A 21,885-nucleotide genomic window follows, 5' to 3' on the forward strand; every position below is an offset into this window, starting at 1 on the left:
AGAGAAGATCCTACTTCAGTGAATTGTGTTTTAAAAGGTTTACAAGGTTATAGCTATGCTGAGTGAAAGAAGCCAGACCTCCTCTCCCTTCCCCCCAAAAAGTACATATGGTATAATTCCACTACATAAAACTTTAGAATATGCAAACTAATCTATAGTGAGTGAAAGCAGATCAGTAGTTGCTAAAGGATGGAGATGGGGAGGGACAGGATGGAAGAATTATAAAGGGCAGAAGGAAAGTGTGAGGTAATGAATACGTTCACTGTCTTGAGTGTGACGATTTCATGGGTGTATAAGTGTCAATACTTGTCCAATTGTACATTTAAATAGGCATAGGTTACTTAATTGACATGTCAATTATTCCTCAATAAAGCTGTTTTTTAAAATAATTTTACTTTATTTATTTATTTTTGGCTGTATTGGGTCTTTGTTGCTGCTCACAGGCTTTCTCTAGTTGCGGTGCACAGGTGCCTCATCGAGGTGATCGAGGTGGCTTCTCTCGTTGCAGAGCACAGACTCTAGGCTTGCGGGCTCAGTAGTTGTGGCGCACCTGCCTAGTTGCTCCCTGGCGTGTGGAACTTTCCGGGACCAGGGCTCAAACCCGTGTCCCCTGCATTGGCAGGAAGGTTCTTAACCTCTGCACCACCAGGGAAGTCCCAATAAAACTGTTTTTAAAAAAGAGATAAGATTAGCATCAGACAGAGGAACTCTTGACGTTTTTCCGGAGTGTGAAAAGCAACCCTAATGGTCAAACCTGGGCTGGTGTGAGAGCAAAGGAAAAGGAAAGACAGAAAAGCCACAGTCTTAGGTTCAGGTGTGTGGTGTGTCTGCGCCGGCGGGAGATATCTCTGGAGGGAAAGGCTAGTGCCCACAGTTAAAGCCAGAAGAATTTTTGCTGGCACAAACAGGGGAAGCTAGAGGAAGAACATGATTTGGGTCAAGATAATTTTCCATTTTGGACTAGGAGAGAAAAACATGGAAGGCCTCCACCCTCGCTGAGGCACAGCTACGGGGTTGCAGGCAGACGCCAGGCCCAGTTAACACAGACAAGACCACGCCACAACTCCCGGCGGGATCCCAGCGGCCTGAAACCTTAAACCTCAACTATCGCTTCCTTAAGTTCCACTCCCCGAGCTGAGGCAGATGTTTGTGCAAGTCCCGCCTAGGTATCCCACGGAGATCTGGGGAGGACACCTCACCCAACTCGGCATAGCCGAGGTGCTGGGACGGGGGCGCTCGTGCCCGACGCGTACGCGCGGCGCGCATGGAGGCGGCCTGGAAGTGAGGGAGCGCGCGCCTCTCACGTGACCCGGGCCGCGGGCGGCTACGCACACGACGCGCCCCTCACGTGGTCTGTCTCCAGCCCCGTCGCCGGCGGAGGCGGGCGCGGGCGCGTCCCTGTGGCCAGTCACCCGGCGGAGTTGGTCGCACAATTATGAAAGACTCAGTTTCTGCTGCTAGTGCCGGAGCTGAGTTAGTTCTGAGAAGGTTTCCCTGGGCTGTCCTTGTCCGGCGGCCTCTGCTGCCGCCTCCGGAGACGCTTCCCGATAGATGGCTACAGGCCGCGGAGGAGGAGGAGGTGGAGTTGCTGCCCTTCCGGAGTCCGCCCCGTGAGGAGAATGGTACTGGACCCACGCAGGCCCAGGCGGGGGAATGGCCCTGGGGGTTGCGGGCAGGGAAGGGGGAGGACTCGGCTGGCAAGTGTGTGCGCGGAGCCGCTCTTCCTGGGGCTATGCACCGCCGGTTTGCTTTGAGGCTTCCGGACTTGCCGTGGCGGGACGGGAGTGCAGTTCTTTCGCGGGTGAGGAGCAGGAAGCAGGTAGCAAATCTGGCGCGACACCTCGTCGCGGGAATCCCCTGAGCGGAGCCCGGGCTCAAGCGAGGGCTCTTCGGGGCGGCAGAGGCGGGAGCCGCGGAGGACCTGGCAGAGCTGAGCGGCCGCAGCGCGCCAGAGGCAGCGCTCAGCCTGCAAGCTCCGCATCTCCCGGGAGCGCGTTCCTCCTGGCGCTTGTTGCTGGCAGATAAGGCAGCCAAATGCTCTGCTCAAGTTCTGCATGGAAGCAGAGGGAGGGCTGAGAGGGAGCAAAAACGGGATAGAGGATACGGCTTTGGAGCTGTGCCTTGTTTGCTGCGCAGCGTGTACTCCACAGGTCCATTTTCCTCTGGAGCCCAAGAGGAGGGATTAGACGATATTGACGCTAAATCTGGTTTGGAATTTTCTTTAGCAAGATTTAAGGGTTTTATTGGGGCGCTGCTGTAGGTACCGAGGCGATGTGTTGTCTGGATTTGTGTCGAACCGCCTCATCCGTTGCCCCAGAGAAGGGTTGGTCGTGTTTTAAACCAAAGTTGTGAGAGGGATGCGGCGCATTTCACCTTCTGATGGAGGTTTTTGTTAAGGCCAGGAATAAAATGAGAGGATTTCTCACAGAGAAAGTCATTTAGATCAGAGACTTGACGAGCGGGTAGGTATTCCTGGTCAGTAGTTGAACTAGATAGGCTTCATGCAAACAATTCTCTCTTTGCTGGAGTCTGGCAGGTTTACTTTTCTCTAGAAACTAATTCAAGTACCATACAAATTGAAACCACGAAAGTAGTTATGCTTTGAATAAATAGTACACCTTTCCATTATTTTCCACATTTTTCGGTAAAGTCAATAAAAACGTCATTTTACCTTTTTTCGTAATTTTTAAAAGAAGGATTTGTTAAGTTCCTCTACCGACGCTAAATTTTAACATTTATTACTTAAGTGGATTTTAAGGGAATCTATTTTGGGGGGGGCAGTTGAATCAAAGTGCCTTTCATTAAAAAAAAAGCAAACCATTAATACTGTTCAGTGATGTGTCTAGTTTTCCTTTTTTTATATGGTAAATAGCATACATTTGAACATGCCACTTAAGTATTTAGAAAAAAATTTAGATACGTTAGAAAATGGAAGTGAAGACGATTCATCATCTTAAAAGCCATTGCTTCCTACTGTTTGGTTAAAGCAACCAGATGACTTTGTTTCTAGTGACATTCTAGTGAAAGTCAATTTCTTAGTCTTACCTCAGGTGCTGTTCTTAAGTTCAGCCTCTTAATGTCGCTATCTACACACTTTGAAATCTAGCCTTCAAAAATTGACGTGGTCAGAGTTTCTCTTGTGTTTGTTGTCTTTCGATTTTTGTGGCAGATGCACCCCCCGCCTCCGAAACAACGTTTGTATGCAGCATTGTTGTTTCTACAGGGAGAAGTTTTCACTTTAAAATTTGAAATTAAGAATCTGATTTTATTTTTTACGTTGCTTGGGTCCTGACTGCTATTGAGTTTTGTGATTTTTCCCTACAATTTCCAATTAAATTACAGTGAAACCTTAGGATAACCTAATACTGAGGTTCTCCAATAATGATAATTCGTTGAGCCTCCTCAACTTTAAGGTAAACACTGTGACCTGAAAGTTTCCCTAAGTATGTTGTAGCTACACTGTATAATTCTTATTGTAAACTCTTGTTTAAGGCCTTTGCTTTAAAACTAATCAGCCAACAGACCAAAAAACAACACAAAACAAATAAAATACCAAGAAACACAAGGGAAACTGCAGTCGAATAAATTTTGTTACAAAATTAAAAACCATGGCTATTAGAAATATTTGTTTCATTCATTTGGTAAACACTTAGTGTTTAATATATTCCAAGCACTGGAGTGGCAAAGATGTGTTAGACAAGTTTCCCACTTCCAAACCGCTTACGTTCCAGTTATTTATAAAAGAACTACCTGTCTATTGTCAATGGGAGATGCATACATCACAAAACAAACATTTAGTGTCTAGCAGGCTCTGTGATACTCTGTCTTGAAGGGCAGTATAGATATGCAAAAAGCAAAAAGGTAGTTTGATATTACTGCATAGATTACTGTGAATGTATAGGCTAGTCAGGGAGAGAGAAAGGAAAGTCTGGTTAGGCTTGCAAAGGAGCTGATAGGAGAAGTGAGTGTCGTAGAGGCAATAGGAATTAATTAACCTGGAAATAGAAGGTATGTAGAATTTGGTATTGGTGGTTTTAGTCTAAGGGAACTGAGCTTTAGAAGAGAAGAGCATCCAGGGAAATCCCTGGTCCAGTGTTTAGGACTCGGCGTTTTCACTGCTGAGGGCCTGAGTTCGACCCCTGGTCGGGGAGCTAAGATCCTGAAAGCTGTGCTGTGCGGCCAAAAAAAAAAAAAAGCATCCATAGTTTATCTTAAGATCTGTTGTACGAGTACTGTATGTAGTTTAGAAGGAGTGGAGTATGGGATGATATATGGGGTACTAGTCTGGGAGTGTTATAAAGATAGGCAGGGACCAGATTTCTGAGGGCAATGTATGTTATGCAAAGAAGTTTGGATTTTATTCTGGAGATGAGGGGTGCACTGAAGGAATCAGTATGGAGGGTGACTTGCTGTGTGTTTAAGCTGAAAAGAGAGTCCATAAGGAGGCTGTAGCAAGACCAAAATATTTAGGGCTTGACGTAAAGAAGTAGTAGAAGAAAAGAAGGAACTGATTGAGATGTTTAGGCGTTAGAATATTTAGAACTTGGTTCCTTTCGAGGAGGTGTGTGTGTGTGTGTTAGCAAATGTCAGTAAGAAGAACAAGACATAAAATGAAAACATGTAATAGTTGAAGTCATTACTTAATATGTGCAAATATAATACTTAAAGGCAGTACTTAAAATTGTATTTTTGACTTCGATTTTTTTTTTTTACAAATTTATATATTTATAGCTGCATTGGGTCTTCATGGCTGCGCGGGCTTTCTATAGTTGCGGTGAGTGGGGGGCTACTCTTCGTTGCAGTGCACGGGCTTCTCACTGCGGTGGCCTCTTGTTGCAGAGCATGGGCTCTAGGCATGCGGGCTTCAGCAGTTGTGGCTCGCGGGCTCTAGAGTGCAGGCTCAGTAGTTGTTGCGCATGGGCCTAGCTGCTCCGTGGCATGTGGGATCCTCCCGGACCAGGGCTTGAACTCTTGTTCCCTGCATTGGCAGGCGGATTCCCAACCACTCTGCCACCAGGGAAGTCCCTGGTTTTGATTTTTAAATGAAGGTCTATTGAAGCAAACACTTCTAAAATTTAAGTTTGAGAGTTTTGCCAACCATAGATATTTTTGATACAGTACTCTGATAATCTCTTTCTTTAACATTCTAATGTGGGAGATTTCAAACTTACAAAGGTATAATAGTACAATGAATCACCATATACCCATGACCCTTTTCAACAGTTTGAAACATGTGAATATTGTTTCTGCTATTATCCCTCTCATTCCTCCTCAACTGGATAATTTAAAAGCAAATCCCAGACATGTTCCATCTACAGGTACTTCATTATGTGTATCTCTAAAACGTTAACATATCCACAGTACTATTAGCACACCTAAAATTAATAATTCTTTGATATCATTAAATATTCAGTATATTTCCTTAATTTTCTCATGTTTTTTTTTCCAGTTGGTTTGTTTGAATCAGGATCCAAAGAAGTCCACACAGCATTTGGTTGATAAATCTCAGTCTCTTGTATCCCCTCCCCCCCCTTTTTTGGTCTTGTCATTTAACATTTATTTAATGAAAAAAAAATCCAGATCATTTGCCCTGTAGAATTTCCCACAGTTTGGATTTTGTTGAATGTATCCATATAGCATCCTGTAACATGTTCCTTTCTCCTCTGTATTTCCTGTGAACGAGTGGTTAATCTAAAGACTCTGATTCTAGTTGGATGTTTTGGCAAGACTGCTTCACAGGTAGTGCTGTGTACTTTTTATTGCATTACATTAAGAGGCACATGCTGTCTGGTTGTTTTTCTTTTTTTGATGTTAAGATTGACCAGTGGGTTGGTGTTGTCAGCTGCCTGATATTTGAGTTGTGACGTTCCCCATCATACATTCACATAATAGTAGCAATTGATGATTATTGCCATTGCTCAGTTATTTCACTCTGGGTTTCTGTTTCTCCTTTCTTTTTGGGGGAACCTTTCAGCATATGATTAAATTTTACAGTTTTTTTTGTTGTTGTTGTTTTTGTTTTTAAGAGACTGCTCTTAAAGTGAGCAGTCTTAAAAATGCCTGTTTTAAGTTTGTTGCCTGGAGGCAAAGTTCAGAGTGGTTGAGATTAGTTTAGAACATGAGGAACATTTGGTTATCTATGGGAATTTGAACTGAGTCATTTATATGAATTGGTATAAAAACACTTAGATGTGTGTCACTCTTAGAAGGGGCTTTGTAATTATTAGATTAGTTTGAATATAAGTGAAATGTGTGACTTGGAGAATTGAACCTCTTCTAGTTTATCTTTATAAAAATGTTGGTTTAATTTGAATTAAGTTACTACTTTTAGATATTTTGTTGACCCTTTGGTTCGGTTCACCTAGGATTTAGAAAATTACTCTGGATCTTTTGGGGGAATATGTGTTTAGTTTCCTGACTATCTAAAGGTTTTAGAACCCTGTTGAAGAAATTTTGGTGTATGGCGGTAAGCAGTTCTTTGAAATTGATAGACTTGCCTGTTCACCTAAGCATCTTTGCCAAGTCACACTGTTACTCTGTGAAAGACAGATGGTAATCTTTTTTCTACTTCACCTCTGGAGCAGTACTAGGATTAAAGTCTGTGAAACACTATTTGTCCCTCCTTGCGTCATGAAAACATGTTAATAACTTAACACCTCAACTTTCCCAGCTGCCAGACTTCTGAAAACTTCATCCTTTGGAAACCCAACTCCTCATAGAAAGAAAAAAAGCTTTTGAGCCAAGCCATTATCAGAAATATAGCACCCTTAAGCCCAGAGTTCACTGGTTGAAAAATATGTGCAAAGTGAAATTTAATAGGCTTAGTTACCTACTTTTCTCTGACAGTTTGGTAGTACATTAGGAATGATAGAAGGAAAGTTATCTGGGAAGCAGACTAATACTATAAGGAGGAGACTGGAGAAACATTAACTAGAATAGAAAGATGGGACTGTAAATTACCCTTCAGTATGTGAACTAGCAGTCTTCCTTGTTTTTGAGTATAATTTACCATACCCAGCACCTGGAAGGTGCTCTACCCAGAAGGTACTCCTGACTAAACAAAGTGTGTTATAGGCTTTAGACAAATTTTCACAATATTAGCTAACATGTATTAGCATTTTGTGGCCATCGTTCTAAATGCTTTACATATATCAATTACATATATCACTCTCAAGACTCCATTATGAAGTAGACACTTTTTCCGCCCTCCATTATTTGTATAAAGAACAGAGAAGCAGAATCACTCACCAGAGGTCATAAGGCTTATAAGTGGAATAGTAGGTGTTGACTTGCCAAATTATAGAAACCTGGAGAAGGATCTTTATTAGCGAGATGTCAGATGACAGGTGTTACTGTTAAGTAAAAAAGTTAAGGTCATTTAAAAAGATGTGTCATTTATGGCTGAGTAGTATATACAATGGAATATTACTCAGCCATAAAAAGAAACGAAATTGAGCTATTTGTAATGAGGTGGATAGACCTAGAGTCTGTCATACAGAGTGAAGTAAGTCAGAAAGAAAAACACAAATACCGTATGCTAACACATATATATGGAATTTAAGAAAAAAAAAGTCATGAAGAACCTAGGGTAAGACAGGAATAAAGACACAGACCTACTGGAGAACAGACTTGAGGATATGGGGAGGGGGAAGGGTGAGCTGTGACAGGGCGAGAGAGAGTCATGGACATATATACACTAACAAACGTAAGGTAGATAGCTAGTGGGAAGCAGCCGCATGGCACAGGGATATCGGCTCGGTGCTTTGTGACCGCCTGGAGGGGTGGGATAGGGAGGGTGGGAGGGAGGGAGATGCAAGAGGGAAGAGATACGGGAACATATGTATATGTATAACTGATTCACTTTGTTATGAAGCAGAAACTAACACACCATTGTAAAGCAATTATACTCCAATAAAGATGTTAAAAAAATATGAAGTAAGCTACTGAATTCTTTAAAGACTCTTCAATAAAGGCAAGGTGCATCCTTTAAAAAAAAAAAAAGATGTGTCACCTTTAAAAAAATTTTGTCGTACCATATTTTCTTTAAATGCTATAAAGCTTAGTAGAATTTCCTTTACTACCAAATTTCTATGTAATAACTTTAGGATAGGTTATTTATAACTCAGTTGTTTACATGGTATTTTGACGAAGTGCAGAGATTGACTATTCTGAGGGAATCCTTAATAGATTGGAAAAGTCATTAACTAAACTAAATAGATTTTGTTATAGGTAGAACTCATTAATAAAAACCATAGATGCCTATAATGAGTGTATCAACAAAGTATCATCACACTACTCAGGGAAAGAGAATAGGTTGTTATGGTTTACTCCAATATGAAGGCTCAAGATTTGTAATAGAGAATGTCCAATACTTCTTTAGATTTCTCTTTTTCAGATTAATTTTTGTGGTATCATCTGAAAACATATCAATCAATGGTCATTGAATTAGGTATATGTGATAGATCCATTTAATTCAACAGATGCTGTTGCTTTTGAAAAAATATTTTATTAGGTAATAAGGAGCCAGGAAAAAAGGTGTAGAATTTAAATTGTATACTATTTGACTGAAAGTACATAATATTTTAAAATAAATGTATATAATTTGAGTTCTTTGCTGGTTGTTTTTGTTATGGAATTCAGGTGTGTAGATCATAATATAGCAGACAGTGCTTATCACCCAGCTTAAGAAATAAAATATTACAGACAAAATTTGATGTACCCCATCAAAATCCCATTCCACTTTCTACTTTTTCAGACATAACTTTTATCCTAAATTTAGCCTTTATTGTTCCTTTGGATGCTTTTGTAATGTTGTTACCAAGAGTATGTATACTATATAGTGTTTCTATGTTTGATATATATAGAATTATGTACATCTTTTTATGGATCTTTTTTTTTCATTTTCTTTTTTTACTGAAATATAATTGATATACAATATTAGTTTCAGGTGTACAACATAGTGATTCAATATTTTTATAGATTATACTCCATTTACAGTTATTATAAGGCAGGGGATATGGGGATATATGTACATTTATGTCTGATTCACTTTGTTGTACAACAGAAACTAACACAACATTGTAAAGTAATTATACTTCAATAAAGATATTAAAAAAATAAAGTTATTATTAAATACAGGATATATTTCCTGTGCTGAACAGTATATCCTTATAGCTTTTTTTTTTTTTTTTGGCCTCTCACTGTTGTGGCCTCTCCCGTTGCGGAGCACAGGCTCCGGACACACAGGCTCAGTGGCCATGGCTCATGGGCCCAACCGCTCCGCAGCATGCGGAATCTTCCCGGACCGGGGCATGAACCCGTGTCCGCTGCATCGGCAGGCGGACTTTCAACCACTGCGCCACCAGGGAAGACCTCTTTTTTTTTCTTTTTAATGAACATTCGGTTTTGGAGATTAATTCATGTTGATACATGTGAGGTTTAGTTTATCCCTTTCAGCTGCTATATATTGTTCCACAATAGGAATATGCTGTATGTTGTCCATTTTACTGTTATTGGGCATTTAGGTTGTTTCCAGTATTTTTACAAATAATGATGTAACATTCTTATATGTATCGTCTTATGTACACATGTGAGAATTTTTCTAGGAAGTATATATCTAGACGTAGAATTGCTGGGTCATAGGGTAGGTGCATCTTCATCTTTGTAGATATTGCCAAAGTGTTGACCAAAGTAGTTGTGCAGTGTCCACTCCCTCTAGAAATATATGAGAATTCTTTTTTTTCCCCCAACGCCTTTGCCAGCACTTTTGATGCGGTTCTTTTATTTTGCCAGATTCATGAATGTGTAGTAGTTCCTCATTGTTGTAATTTGCATGTCCCTGTCCACCGATAATGTTGTGTATCATTTCAGGTTACAAGTTTTTGGCTATGGTTACCTCCTCTTTGATGAATTGCTTTGCTCAGTTTTCTAATGGATTATCTTTTTCTTTTTTATTATTTACTTCTAGAAGTTCTTTATGTATTCTGGATACTAATTTTTGTTTTTTTGTTTGTTTGTTTGTTTTATGAGCTACAAATACCTTCTTCAGTCTCTAGCTTTTAAAATTTTTACTTTGTTAATGGTGGGCTATTTACTTATTTTTAGGTTGTTGGTGTACATTGGTTTTTAATTTTAGTGTAATAATTTATCAGTATTTTCTTTATAGCATGTGCTTTTTCTTATCTTGAGGTTATAAAGTTATTTATTTTTTGGTAGAAGTTTTAAAGTTATGACTTTATTAACCCATCTAGTATTCATTTTGAATTCTAGTGTGATAGTTCATATACATATAGTATATTGGTATTATCTCCTGATTTGTATTGCTGTGTCTGTCACACACCAAGTTTCCTTAAGTGCAAGTTTCTAAGTGATTTACTCAGTTGTTCTGTTTGTCTTTTGTGTCAATATATTTATTTGGATTTTTTAGCAATCTTAGGAGTCTGGTAAAATTTCTTGAGTTAGTGTAAGAAATTTAATTTTTTTTTTTGCCAACATACTTATCTTTTTTTCTCCTAAAATGATGAATTTTGATCCCTTTTCATTTTAATAATAATTCTTTATGGTAAAAATGAATTATTCTGGGTAAGACTTTATCTGGAATACCTGAGGAAAAAATTACTGCTGTTTGAGCTAAGTGGAGTTTGGTCACTTTTTAGACTCAATGTCTAGTCTTCAATTATTTAATGTCTTGGACTCGATGGTATGGCATGATGGCAACTGCTCATACTTATCTTTATCAAACATTTTCTATCCCTTAAATTGAGGGCAGTATTGGACTGGTAAGCAGTCAGGGTAGCAATCTCCACGAGGTCAGCAGGACAGCAAAACCAACAGAAAATAAGATGGGTTGTAGTAGTTGGACTCTTTACAAACATAGTCATGGTCTGAATCTGATTCTGTTTATTTATTTATTTTTATTATTATTTATTTTTGCGGTACACGGGCCTCTCACTGTTGTGGCCTCTCCCATTACGGAGCACAGGCTCCGGACGTGCAGGCTCAGTGGCCATGGCTCACGGGCCCAGCTGCTCCGCGGCATGTGGGATCTTCCCGGACCAGGGCATGAACCCGTGTCCCCTGCGTCGGCAGGCGGACTGTCAACCACTGAGCCACCAGGGAAGCCCTGTTTATTTTTTAATATATAAAACTTCCCCAACTGTTTATCATTCCACAGAAGCTTTTCAACAGTGTCTTAAAAACCTGTTCAGAGGATTCATATTTGAATTATCAGTAATATGTAATTATTAATTAGTTAAGTGGTTGGCAGCCAATTAAGCACAAGAGCAGAACTCTAGCGTAAGGGCCTGTAGGAGTGCCAGGAGATCAAATAAATTGGACTTGACAGAGGAAGTCAAAGAGTGCCAGCTGTTTTCAACATTTTGCTTCAGGCTAACCTTAATTTTTCTTTGTCATTGTGCTGTTGCTGGCAGGCATGTTGACCTATGTACAAAATTATCATGTAACTCAAAATTTCTAGATCTGTAGTGTCATTTAACTTTTTTAAGCTATTGCATTTTATTAGTAGGTAAACTTCCTCTTAATTTGATTGCCTTTTTTCTTGAGTATGGGTCACATTTTCCTGTTTCTTCTTATATCTAGTAATTTTGGATTGTTATCATAGGTGTTGTGAATGTTACTTTGGAGAGACTCTGGGTTCTGTTATAGTCCTCTGAAGACTACTGATTTTGTTTTTTAAAGTAGTTGTTATGGACTGAATGTTTGTGTCTTCCCAGAATTCAGTGTTGATGGTATTTAAAGATGGGGCTTTGTGGAGGTAATTAGAGTTAGATGAGGTGATGAAGGTAGGGTCCTTATACGAAGAGACACCAGAGAGCTTGCTCCCTCTCTCCGACACAGTGAAAAGACAGCTGTCTGCAACCCAAGGAGGGGGCTCTCACCAGACACAGACCTTACTAGCACCTTAATCTTGGATTCCAGTCTCTAGAAGTGAGAAAATGAATTTTGGTTGTTGAAACCACAGTTAGGTCTTCCAGTATTTGTTACAGCAGTCAAAGCAGACTAGGATAGTAGTTGATTAACTTGACTGTACTCAAATTCCAAACTGTGTCTCCTTCAGTGGGCAGCAAAAATATCTGTTCAGTTATTTTATTCTTAACTGACATGTTTGAAATCTGCCCCATGTATACGTACTTCATGGGTCAGCTAGATTTGAACAGAGTTATTGTGCAGCATTTAAGCTTCCCTTTCTGTGACTCTGTCCTTTGCAGAATCACTTTTCCCATCACTTTCCAGCTGCTGTTGTCACCTTGAAGTTGCTGTTCTGGTTCTTCAAGCGAGTAAGACTGTGGGATTTCTATTGGAGTTTTAGCTACTTAGTAGATGTGGAGTGGGGACTGTCTTAGGCAAAAAATGGGAAACTCCCTCAGTGCTGTCCCTTTATCTTAAGTACAGACTTCATCTGATTTCTGCTTGCTTTTGGTTGCCTCTCCAGTGCCGTTAAGTAGTTGTTTTTTTTTTTTTTAATTTTTATTTTGTCCAGAGTTTATGGTTGTCTGTGGGAGGGTTAATCCAGTAGAACCTCCATAGCTGGAAGCTCCTTTCTAATATTAATATATAGAACCATAGAGTGTATTTAGTTGTAAAAATAGATTGATTTTCACATGTTACCTTGAAAGTAGAATTTTTAAAGCAATCTTTTTTTCCCCCAATTTTTGTTCTCAGCATATAGGCAAGAAGGATGTGCTATTACTGACTTGTTTGAAGAGTCATATGTGGTTAGAAGGTTTATTTATAGCAGATGTGCCCCTTATTGCTAGGAGACAGATAGGAAGAATTTATAACTGAATTTTGAAGAATTGTTGAAATATGACTGTGTGTGTGGCATTTTGCTAAAACACGGACCGTAGTCTTCAGAGCAACATTGTGAATTAGGTACTGTTATTTTTCTATATTATAGGTGAGGGTACAAGTTCAGAAACTTGCTTAAGGTTGCATCGACAGTATAAACAACAAAGCTAGAATTCTAACAGGTTAATCTGACTCCAGAGTCTGTGCTCTTTAACCACTGAAGATCACTAAGTGATCCCTAAGTTTCCCTCTTTTGCTAATGTTCTGTGGATATAGTTTTTACTTTACCTAGTAAAAGTTCCTAAGTTAGGAATTTTCAGATTTGTGTTTGTAGTGTGCCACCTTTTGGTAAAATTCAGTAATACAGTCTAGCAAAAGAAGTGTAAAATCAGGAATATAAATATACATATATTTGTAATCCAGGGTACATTTGATTGGATACCTGATGGTAGAGCAGAAACTCAGAATTTCAAAAATTGCAGAAACCAGTCATTGGGAAGGATTTGCAGTTATCAGCTGGGATATGTGACTATCAGCTATAGGAAACCTGCAGGAAAAATAACTTTTGTTAATATACATCTAAAACTCTTTAGCCCCACCTCTTTTTTCACCTCATTAGAAAGCAACTCTTTTTTTTTCTTTAAAAATATTTTTATTTATTTTTATTTATTTTTTTGACCACAACAAAAGCAACAATGACTGCAGTTTACCAAACACGAAACACACTCATACTATGTCATAATATTGACATTCAGTCCAGTAATCCTCTACTGTAACAGCTCCTTTACTTTGCAGTGAAAATTGATTTGTATGTTTTTTGCCTCTGAGTCCTTACGGGATTTTTTTTTTTTATTCAAACAGAAAGTCACAAAAATTATAATCATCCTAATCAGTTCACTCAGTCCCATGTAATTAATTTATTTATCTTGATATTTTGTTAGCACTTTTATGAATTCATCAGTTTTCCATTAGAGTTCTGAAAATGCTTATTCATTCAGTTCAGCAGTATAGTCAGTTACCAGAAACCTGTACTTGTCAGAGTCTTTTCCATGAATTCCTTGAAGATGAAACCCTTTTACAGCAACATTTTTGGAAAAGCATCAGAGTACATCCAGAACTGTCTGTAAATGAAGAAAGACTTAAAAATGACCATGGTTAAAGATTTGGTGAAAGTTCATAATAATTGACAAGGAAATTTAGTTATTTCTGAGATATACATTTTAAAGTAATAACTAGAATTATGACTTATAACATTATATCAGAACATATAAGATTTTTAGAAATTTCATGTAATGTCTGAAACATTTATATTAACATATTTCCATACAAATTAACCCAAAGAGAGTTTAGTATTAGTTTTTTTGTTTTTTTTTTATACTGCAGGTTCTTATTAGTCATCAGTTTTATACACATCAGTGTATACATGGCAATCCCAATCGCCCAATTCAGCATACCACCATCCCCCACCCCACCGCGGTTTTCCCCCGTTGATGTCCGTACGTTTGTTCTCTACATCTGTCTCTCAACTTCTGCCCTGCAAAGCGGTTCATTTGTACCATTGTTCTAGGTTCCACATACGTGTGTTAATATACGATATTTGTTTTTCTCTTTCTGATTTACTTCACTCTGTATGACAGTCTCTAGATGCATCCACGTCTCAACAAATGACTCAATTTCGTTCCTTTTTAGGACTGAGTAATATTCCATTGTATATATGTACCACAACTTCTTTATCCATTTGTCTGTCGATGGGCATTTAGGTTGCTTCCATGACCTGGCTATTGTAAATAGTGCTGCAGTGAACATCGGGGTGCATGTGTCTTTTTGAATTATGGTTTTCTTTGGGTATATGCCCAGTAGTGGGATTGCTGGATCATATGGTAATTCTATTTTTAGTTTTTTAAGGAACCTCCATACTGTTCTCCATAGTGGCTGTATCAATTTACATTACCACCAACAGCACAAGAGGGTTCCCTTTTCTCCACACCCTCTGCAGCATTTGTTGTTTGTAGATTTTCTGATGATGGCCATTCTAACTCGTATGAGGTGATACCTCATTGTAGTTTTGATTTGCATTTCTCTAATAATTAGTGATGTTGGGCAGCTTTTCATGTGCTTCTTGGCCATCTGTATATCTTCTTTGGAGAAATGTGTATTTAGGTCTTCTGCCCATTTTTGGATTGGGTTGTTCGTTTCTTTAATATTGAGCTGCATGAGCTGTTTGTATATTTTGGAGATTAATCCTTTGTCCATTGATTTGTCTGCAAATATTTTCTCCCATTCTGAGGGTTGTCTTTTCGTCTTGTTTATGGTTTCCTTTGCTGTGCAAAAACTTTGAAGTTTCATTAGGTCCCATTTGTTTATTTCTGTTTTTATTTTCATTACTCTAGGAGGTGGATCAAAAAAGATCTTGCTGTGATTTATGTCAGAGAGTGTTCTTCCTATGTTTTCCTCTAAGAGTTTTATAGTGTCCGGTCTTACATTTAGGTCGGGAATCCATTTTGAATTTATTTTTGTGTATGGTGTTAGGGAGTGTTCTAATTTCATTCTTTTATATGTAGCTGTCCAGTTCTCCCAGCACCACTTATTGGAGAGACTGTCTTTTCTCCATTGTATATCCTTGCCTCCATTTTCATAGATTAGTTGACCATAAGTGTGTGGATTTATCTCTGGGCTTTCTATCTTGTACAATTGATCTATGTTTCTGTTTTTGTGCCAGTATCATATTGTCTTGATTACTGTAGCTTTGTAGTGTAGTGTGAAGTCAGGGAGTCTGATTCCTCCGGCTCTGTTTTTTTCCCTCAAGACTGCTTTGGCTATTCGGGGTCTTTTGTGTCTCCATACAAATTTTAAGTTGATTTGTTCTAGTTCCATAAAAAATGCCATTGATAATTTGATAGGGATTGCATTGAATCTGTAGATTGCTTTGGGTGGTGTAGTCATTTTCACAATATTGATTGTTCCAATCCAAGAACATGGTATATCTCTCCATCTGTTGGTATCTTTAATTTCTTTCCTCAGTGTCTTATAGTTTTCTGCATACAGGTCTTTTGTTTCCCTAGTTAGGTTTATTCCTAGGTATTTTATTCTTTTTGTTGCAATGGTAAATGGGAGTGTTTCCATAATTTCTGTTTCAGATTTTTCATCATTAGTGTATAGGAATGCAAGAGATTTCTGTGCATTAATTTTGTATCCTGCAACTTTACCAGATTCATTAATTAGGTCTAGTAGTGTTCTGGTGGCATTTTTAGGATTCTCTATGTATAATGTCATGTCATCTGCAAACAGTGACAGTTTTACTTCTTCTTTTCCCAATTTGTATTCCTTTTATTTCTTTTTCTTCTCTGATTGCCGTGGCTAGGACTTCCAAAACTATGTTGAATAATAGTGGTGAGAGTGGACATCCTTGTCTTGTTCCTGATCTGAGAGGAAATGCTTTCAGTTTTTCACCATTGAGAATGATGTTGGCTGTGGGTTTGTCCTATATGGCCTTTATTATGTTGAGGTAGTTTCCCTCTATGCCCACTTTCTGGAGAGTTTTTATGATAAATGGGTGTTGAATTTTGTCAAAAGCTTTTTCTGCATCTATTGAGACGATCATATGGCTTTTATTCTTCAGTTCGTTAATATAGTGTATCACATTGATTGATTTGCATATGTTGAAGAATCCTTGCATCCCTGGGATAAGTCCCACTTGATCATTGTGTATGATCCTTTTAATGTGTTGTTGGATTCTGTTTGCTAGTATTTTGTTGAGGATTTTTGCATCTATATTCATCAGTGATATAGGTCTGTAATTTTCTTATTTTGTAGTGTCTTTGTCTGGTTTTGGTATCAGGGTGATGGTGGCCTCGTAGAATGAGTTTGGGAGTGTTCCTTCCTCTGCAATTGTTTGGAAGTTTGAGAAGGATGGGTGTTAGCTCTTCTCTAAATGTTTGATAGAATTCAGTTGTGAAGCCATCTGGTCCTGGACTTCTGTTTGTTGGAAGATTTTTATTCACAGTTTCAATTTCATTACTTGTGATTGGTCTGTTCATATTTTCTGTTTCTTCCTGGTTCAGTCTTGGAAGGTTATACCTTTCTAAGAATTTGTCCATTTCTTCCAGGTTGTCCATTTTATTGGCATACAGTTGCTTGTAGTAGTCTCTTAGGATGCTTTGTATTTCTGCGGTGTCTGTTGTAACTTCTCCTTTTTCATTTCTACTTTTATTGATTTGAGTCCTCTCCCTCTTGATGAGTCTGGCTAATGGTTTATCAATTTTGTTTATCTTCTCAAAGAACCAGCTTTTAGTTTTATTGATCTTTGCTGTTGTTTTCTTTGTTTGTATTTCATTTATTTCTGCTCTGATGTTTATGATTTCTTTCCTTCTGCTAACTTTGGGTTTTGTTTATTCTTCTTTCTCTAGTTCCTTTAGGTGTAAGTTTAGATTGTTTACTTGAGATTTTTCTTGTTTCTTGAGGTAGGCCTTTATAGCTATAAACTTCCCTCTTAGAACTGCTTTTGCTTCATCCCATAGGTTTTGATTCATTGTGCTTTCATTGTCATTTGTCTCTAGGTATTTTTTGATTTCCTCTTTGATTTCTTCAGTGATCTCTTGGTTATTTAATAATGTATTATTTAGCCTCTATGTGTTTGTGTTTTTTACGTTTTTTCCCCTGTAATTCATTTCTAATCTCATAGTGTTGTGGTCAGAAAAGATGCTGATATGATTTCAGTTTTCTTAAATTTACTGAGGCTTGATTTGTGACCCAAGATGTGATCTATCCTGGAGAATATTCCGTGCGCACTTGAGAAGAAAGTGTAGTCTGCTGTTTTTGGATGGAATGTCCTATAAATATCAATTAAATCTCTGTTGTCTATTGTGTCATTTAAAGCTTCTGTTTCCTTATTTATTTTCATTTTTGGATGATCTGTCCATTCGTGTAAGTAAAGTGTTAAAGTCCCCCACTATTATGCGTTACTGTCGATTTCCTCTTTTATAACTGTTAGCAGTTGCCTTATATATTGAGGTGCTCCTATGTTGGATGCATATATATTTATAATTGTTATATCTTCTTGGATTGATCCTTTGATCATTATGTAGTGTCCTTCCTTGTCTCTTGTAATATTCTTTATTTTAAAGTCAATTTTATCTTATCTGATGTGAGTATAGCTACTCCAGCTTTCTTTTGATTTCCATTTGCATGGAATATCTTTTTCCATCTCCTCACTTTCTGTCTGTATGTGTCCCTAGGTCTGAAATGGGTCTCTTGTAGACAGCATATAGATGGGTCTTGTTTTTGTATCCATTCAACAAGCCTGTGTCTTTTGGTTGGAGCATTTAATCCATTCACGTTTAAGGTAATTATCGATATGTATGTTCCAATGACCATTTTCTTCATTGTTTTGGGTTTGTTTTTGTAGGTCCTTTTCTTCTCTTGTGTTTCCCACTTAGAGAAGTTCCTTTAGCATTTGTTGTAGAGCTGGTTTAGTAGTGCTGAATTTTCTTAACTTTTGCTTGTCTGTAAAGCTTTTGATTTCTCCATCAAACCTAAATGAGATCCTTGCTGGGTAGAGTAATCTTGGTTGTAGGTTCTTCCCCTTCATCACTTTAAGTATTTCATACTACTCCCTTCTGGCTTGCAGAGTTTCTGCTGAGAAATCAGCTGTTAATCTTATGGGAGTTCCCTTGTATGTTGTCATTTTTCCCCTGGTGCTTTCAATAATTTTTCTTTGTCTTTATTTTTTGCCAATTTGATTACTATGTGTCTCAGCATGTTTTTCCTTGGGTTTATCCTGTATGAGACTTGCTGTACTTCCTGGACTTGGGTGGCTGTTTCCTTTCCCATGTTAGGGAAGTTTTCGACTATAATCTCTTCAAATATTTTCTCTGGTCCTTTCTCTCTCTCTTCTCCTTCTGGGACCCCTATAATGAGAATGTTGTTGCGTTTAATGTTGTCCCAGAGGTCTCTCAGGCTGTCTTCATTTCTTTTCATTTTTTTTTTCTTTATTCTGTTCCGCAGCAGTGAATTCCACCATTCTGTCTTCCAGGTCACTTATCTGTTCTTCTGCCTCAGTTATTCTGCTATTGATTCCTTCAAGTGTAGTTTTCATTTCAGTTACTGTATTGTTCATCTCTGTTTGTTTGTTCTTTAATTCTTCTAGGTCTTTGTTCAACATTTTTTGCATCTTCTCGATCTTTGCCTCCATCCTTTTTCCGAGGTCCTTGATCATCTTCAGTATCATTATTCTGAATTCTTTTTCTGGAAGGTTGCTTATCTCCACTACATTTAGTTGTTTTTCTGGGGTTTTATCTTGTTCCTTTATTTGGTATATGGCTCTCTGCCTTTTCATCTTGTCTATCTTTATGTGAATGTGGTTTTTGTTCCACAGGCTGCAGGACTGTAGTTCTTCTTGCTTCTGCTGTCTGCCCTCTGGTGGATGAGGCCATCTAAGAGGCTCGAAGGGAGGGACTGGTGGTGGGTAGAGGTTACTGTTGATCTGGTGGGCAGAGCTCAGTAAAACTTTAATCCACTTGACTGTTGATGGGTGGGGCTGGGTTCCCTCCCTGAGGCCACCCAACCTTTGAACCTGCCTGGGGTCTTTGGTCGGGCTAATGGCAGACTCTGGGAGGTCTCACGCTAAGGAGTACTTCCCAGAACTTCTGCTGACAGTGTCCTTGTCCCAACGGTGAAACAGAGCCACACCCGCCTCTGCAGGAGACCCTCCAACACTAGCAGGTAGGTCTCTTTCTACCCTGGGGTCACTGCTCCTTCCCCTGGGTCCCGATGCGGACACTACTTTGTGTATGTCCTCCAAGAGTGGAGTCTCTGTTTCCCCCAGTCCTGTCGAAGTACTGCAATCAATTCCTCCTAGGCTTCAAAGTCTGATTCTCTAGGAATTCCTCCTCCCATTGCCGGACCCCCAGGTTGGGAAGCCTGATGTGGGGCTCAGAACCTTTACTCCAGTGGGTGGACTTCTGTAGTATAAGTGTTCACCAGTCTGTGATTCACCCACCCACCAGTTATGGGATTTGATTTTACTGTGACTGCACCCCTCCTACTGTCTCATTGTGGCTTCTCCTTTGTCTTTGGATGTGGGGTATCTTTTTTGGTGAGTTCCAGTGTCTTCCTGTCGATGATTGTCTAGCAGCTAGTTGTGATTTTGGTGTTCTCGCAAGAGGGAGTGAGAGCACGTCCTTCTGCTCCGCCATCTTGGTTCCTCCTCTAGAAAGCAACTCTTAATACAAGGATCTTTTGGGATTGTAGGGCTGGTAGAAGGGACATTAGTAATATCCAAGAAACAGTGTAGGGGAAGAATCTGAAGGGCTTGGCACGTACTTGTTAGATTGAATTGACTCAGTGGAATGGTGAGATTTTTTTGTGGGAAGCTTTTGTGGGATTTAGAGCCTGAGTTGGCAAACTATGTTATGTATGCCAAATCTGGCCAAGGCCTGTTCTGTATGGCCTTGAGCTAAGAATGGTTCTTATGTTTTTTAGTGGTTAAAAAACAAAACAAAGAATAGGTGATGGAGACAGTATGTGGTTCAAAAAGCCTAAAACATTTACCATCTGGCTCTTAATAGAAAAAATTTACTGATTGCCTATTTAGAGTATAGCCATACTTCTCTAAGAAGCGGGGAAGTTGAAGGAAGCATCAGTTTAAGGGGAAAGGTGTTCCTTTGGGCCCTGATGAGTTGTCTGTTGTTGGACAAATAATTGCAGAGGTGAATTTGAAGAAAGGATGAGAAACCAGGACTATATTAATAATTGATCTGTAGTGTTTATTTTTTTGTAAGGCATTGTGTTAAACTATAAAGGATTTGGAAATTATCTGTTGTATCCATTCCTTTACTAGTCCAGGCTCCCATTGCCCCTCCCCAAAAGACTGGTGGCTCTAGCTTACTTTTACTTATCTCCCTGATTAATTTTCCTAAAGAGAGCTCTGATGATTTCTTATGTTAAATGCTACTTGGGATTCATTTTTCTTCCGTATGTAAATTAAAATGTCAATGAAAATGTTTATATTTACATTTAATAGGAAGGCATAAGGTATGAAAAGTATATATACCTGTGTTTCACTTTTATGAGTATTTCAATTAATAACTATCCAAAGTTTTACAAGCCAGCATTTAGACTTAACTGGGGCATTAGTTCGTTGCTGTAGAACAGTCATTTTGAAATCTATTGATATTATTCTTCCATCCCTATCGCCACTTGGGTTTGAATAGCTATAGTTAGAGTTGCTTCAGGTAGACTGTTGCTGAGGAGTGGAATTGGAGAAAGAAAAGGGGAAAAGCTAATACTGCTTAGCAGTAGTTAGCAATTAACAATACCTTTTAGGAGAGGTATGTTAACTCTCTGTTCTTTCTATTTTTCTCCATGTTCAGAAAATTCTATACATAGTGATTACATAGGAATTCTACTTTTGAAAGTAATTAATATATTTCTACTCATTGGTTTCAAAAAAAGATGTAAGAAAGGTGCTTATTTAAAGCATATCATCAAACGATTTTGAAATGCTTATCTTAAATTTCTTTTAAAAAGCTAAAAAAAGAAAGCTAGTAGAGGCTTTGGAGTCAGGGTAAACTACTAGCTGTGTGACTTTGGACAGTCTTGTAACTTTCATGTCTAAGTCTCTGCCCATACCTTGTCTTTTCTCTTTCTGGAGCTCTGATTAAACTTACGTTTGATCTTCTCATTCTGTTTTACATGTCTTGTAACCCTCCCCTTCCTTTTTAACAGATTTGTTGTGGACTAATGCTCATACTATAAAATTTGCCATTTGTAAGTATACACATTTGATGGGTTTTTTTGTTTTGTTTGTTTGATTTTGGCCATGCTGTGTGACTCGTGGGATCTTAGTTCCCCAACCAGGGATTGAACCAAGGCTCTCGGCAGTGAAAGCACAGAGTCCTAACTAGTGGACTGCCAGGGAGTTCCCCATTTGGTGGGTTTTTTTTTTTCTTTTTTTTTCATTTGATGGTTTTTAATAAATTTATTTACTTTTATAACCAACATAATCCAGTTTTAGATACCTCACAAAGTTCCCTTGTACTTGTTTGCAGTTTATCCCTGCTCTCACTCTCAGCCCCAGGT

At 38.6% G+C, this 21,885-nt stretch overlaps 1 protein-coding gene across 3 annotated transcripts in view; it reads left to right on the forward strand.

The window, feature by feature from the left end:
• The first annotated feature begins 1,491 nt into the window (after positions 1 to 1,491).
• The window catches only part of TRPM7 (transient receptor potential cation channel subfamily M member 7), a 122,136-nt gene continuing 101,742 nt past the window's right edge, over positions 1,492 to 21,885 (forward strand). For all 3 annotated transcript variants that reach the window (XM_030842838.2, XM_030842840.2, XM_060294268.1), the window contains exon 1: positions 1,492 to 1,622. In XM_030842838.2, coding sequence (XP_030698698.1) covers positions 1,620 to 1,622 — 3 coding nt within the window. In that variant the 5' untranslated portion in view covers positions 1,492 to 1,619. The remainder of the gene's footprint in view (positions 1,623 to 21,885) is intronic.

This window comes from Globicephala melas, chromosome 2 (assembly GCF_963455315.2).
Source record: "Globicephala melas chromosome 2, mGloMel1.2, whole genome shotgun sequence".
NCBI classification, from domain to species: domain Eukaryota; kingdom Metazoa; phylum Chordata; class Mammalia; order Artiodactyla; family Delphinidae; genus Globicephala; species Globicephala melas.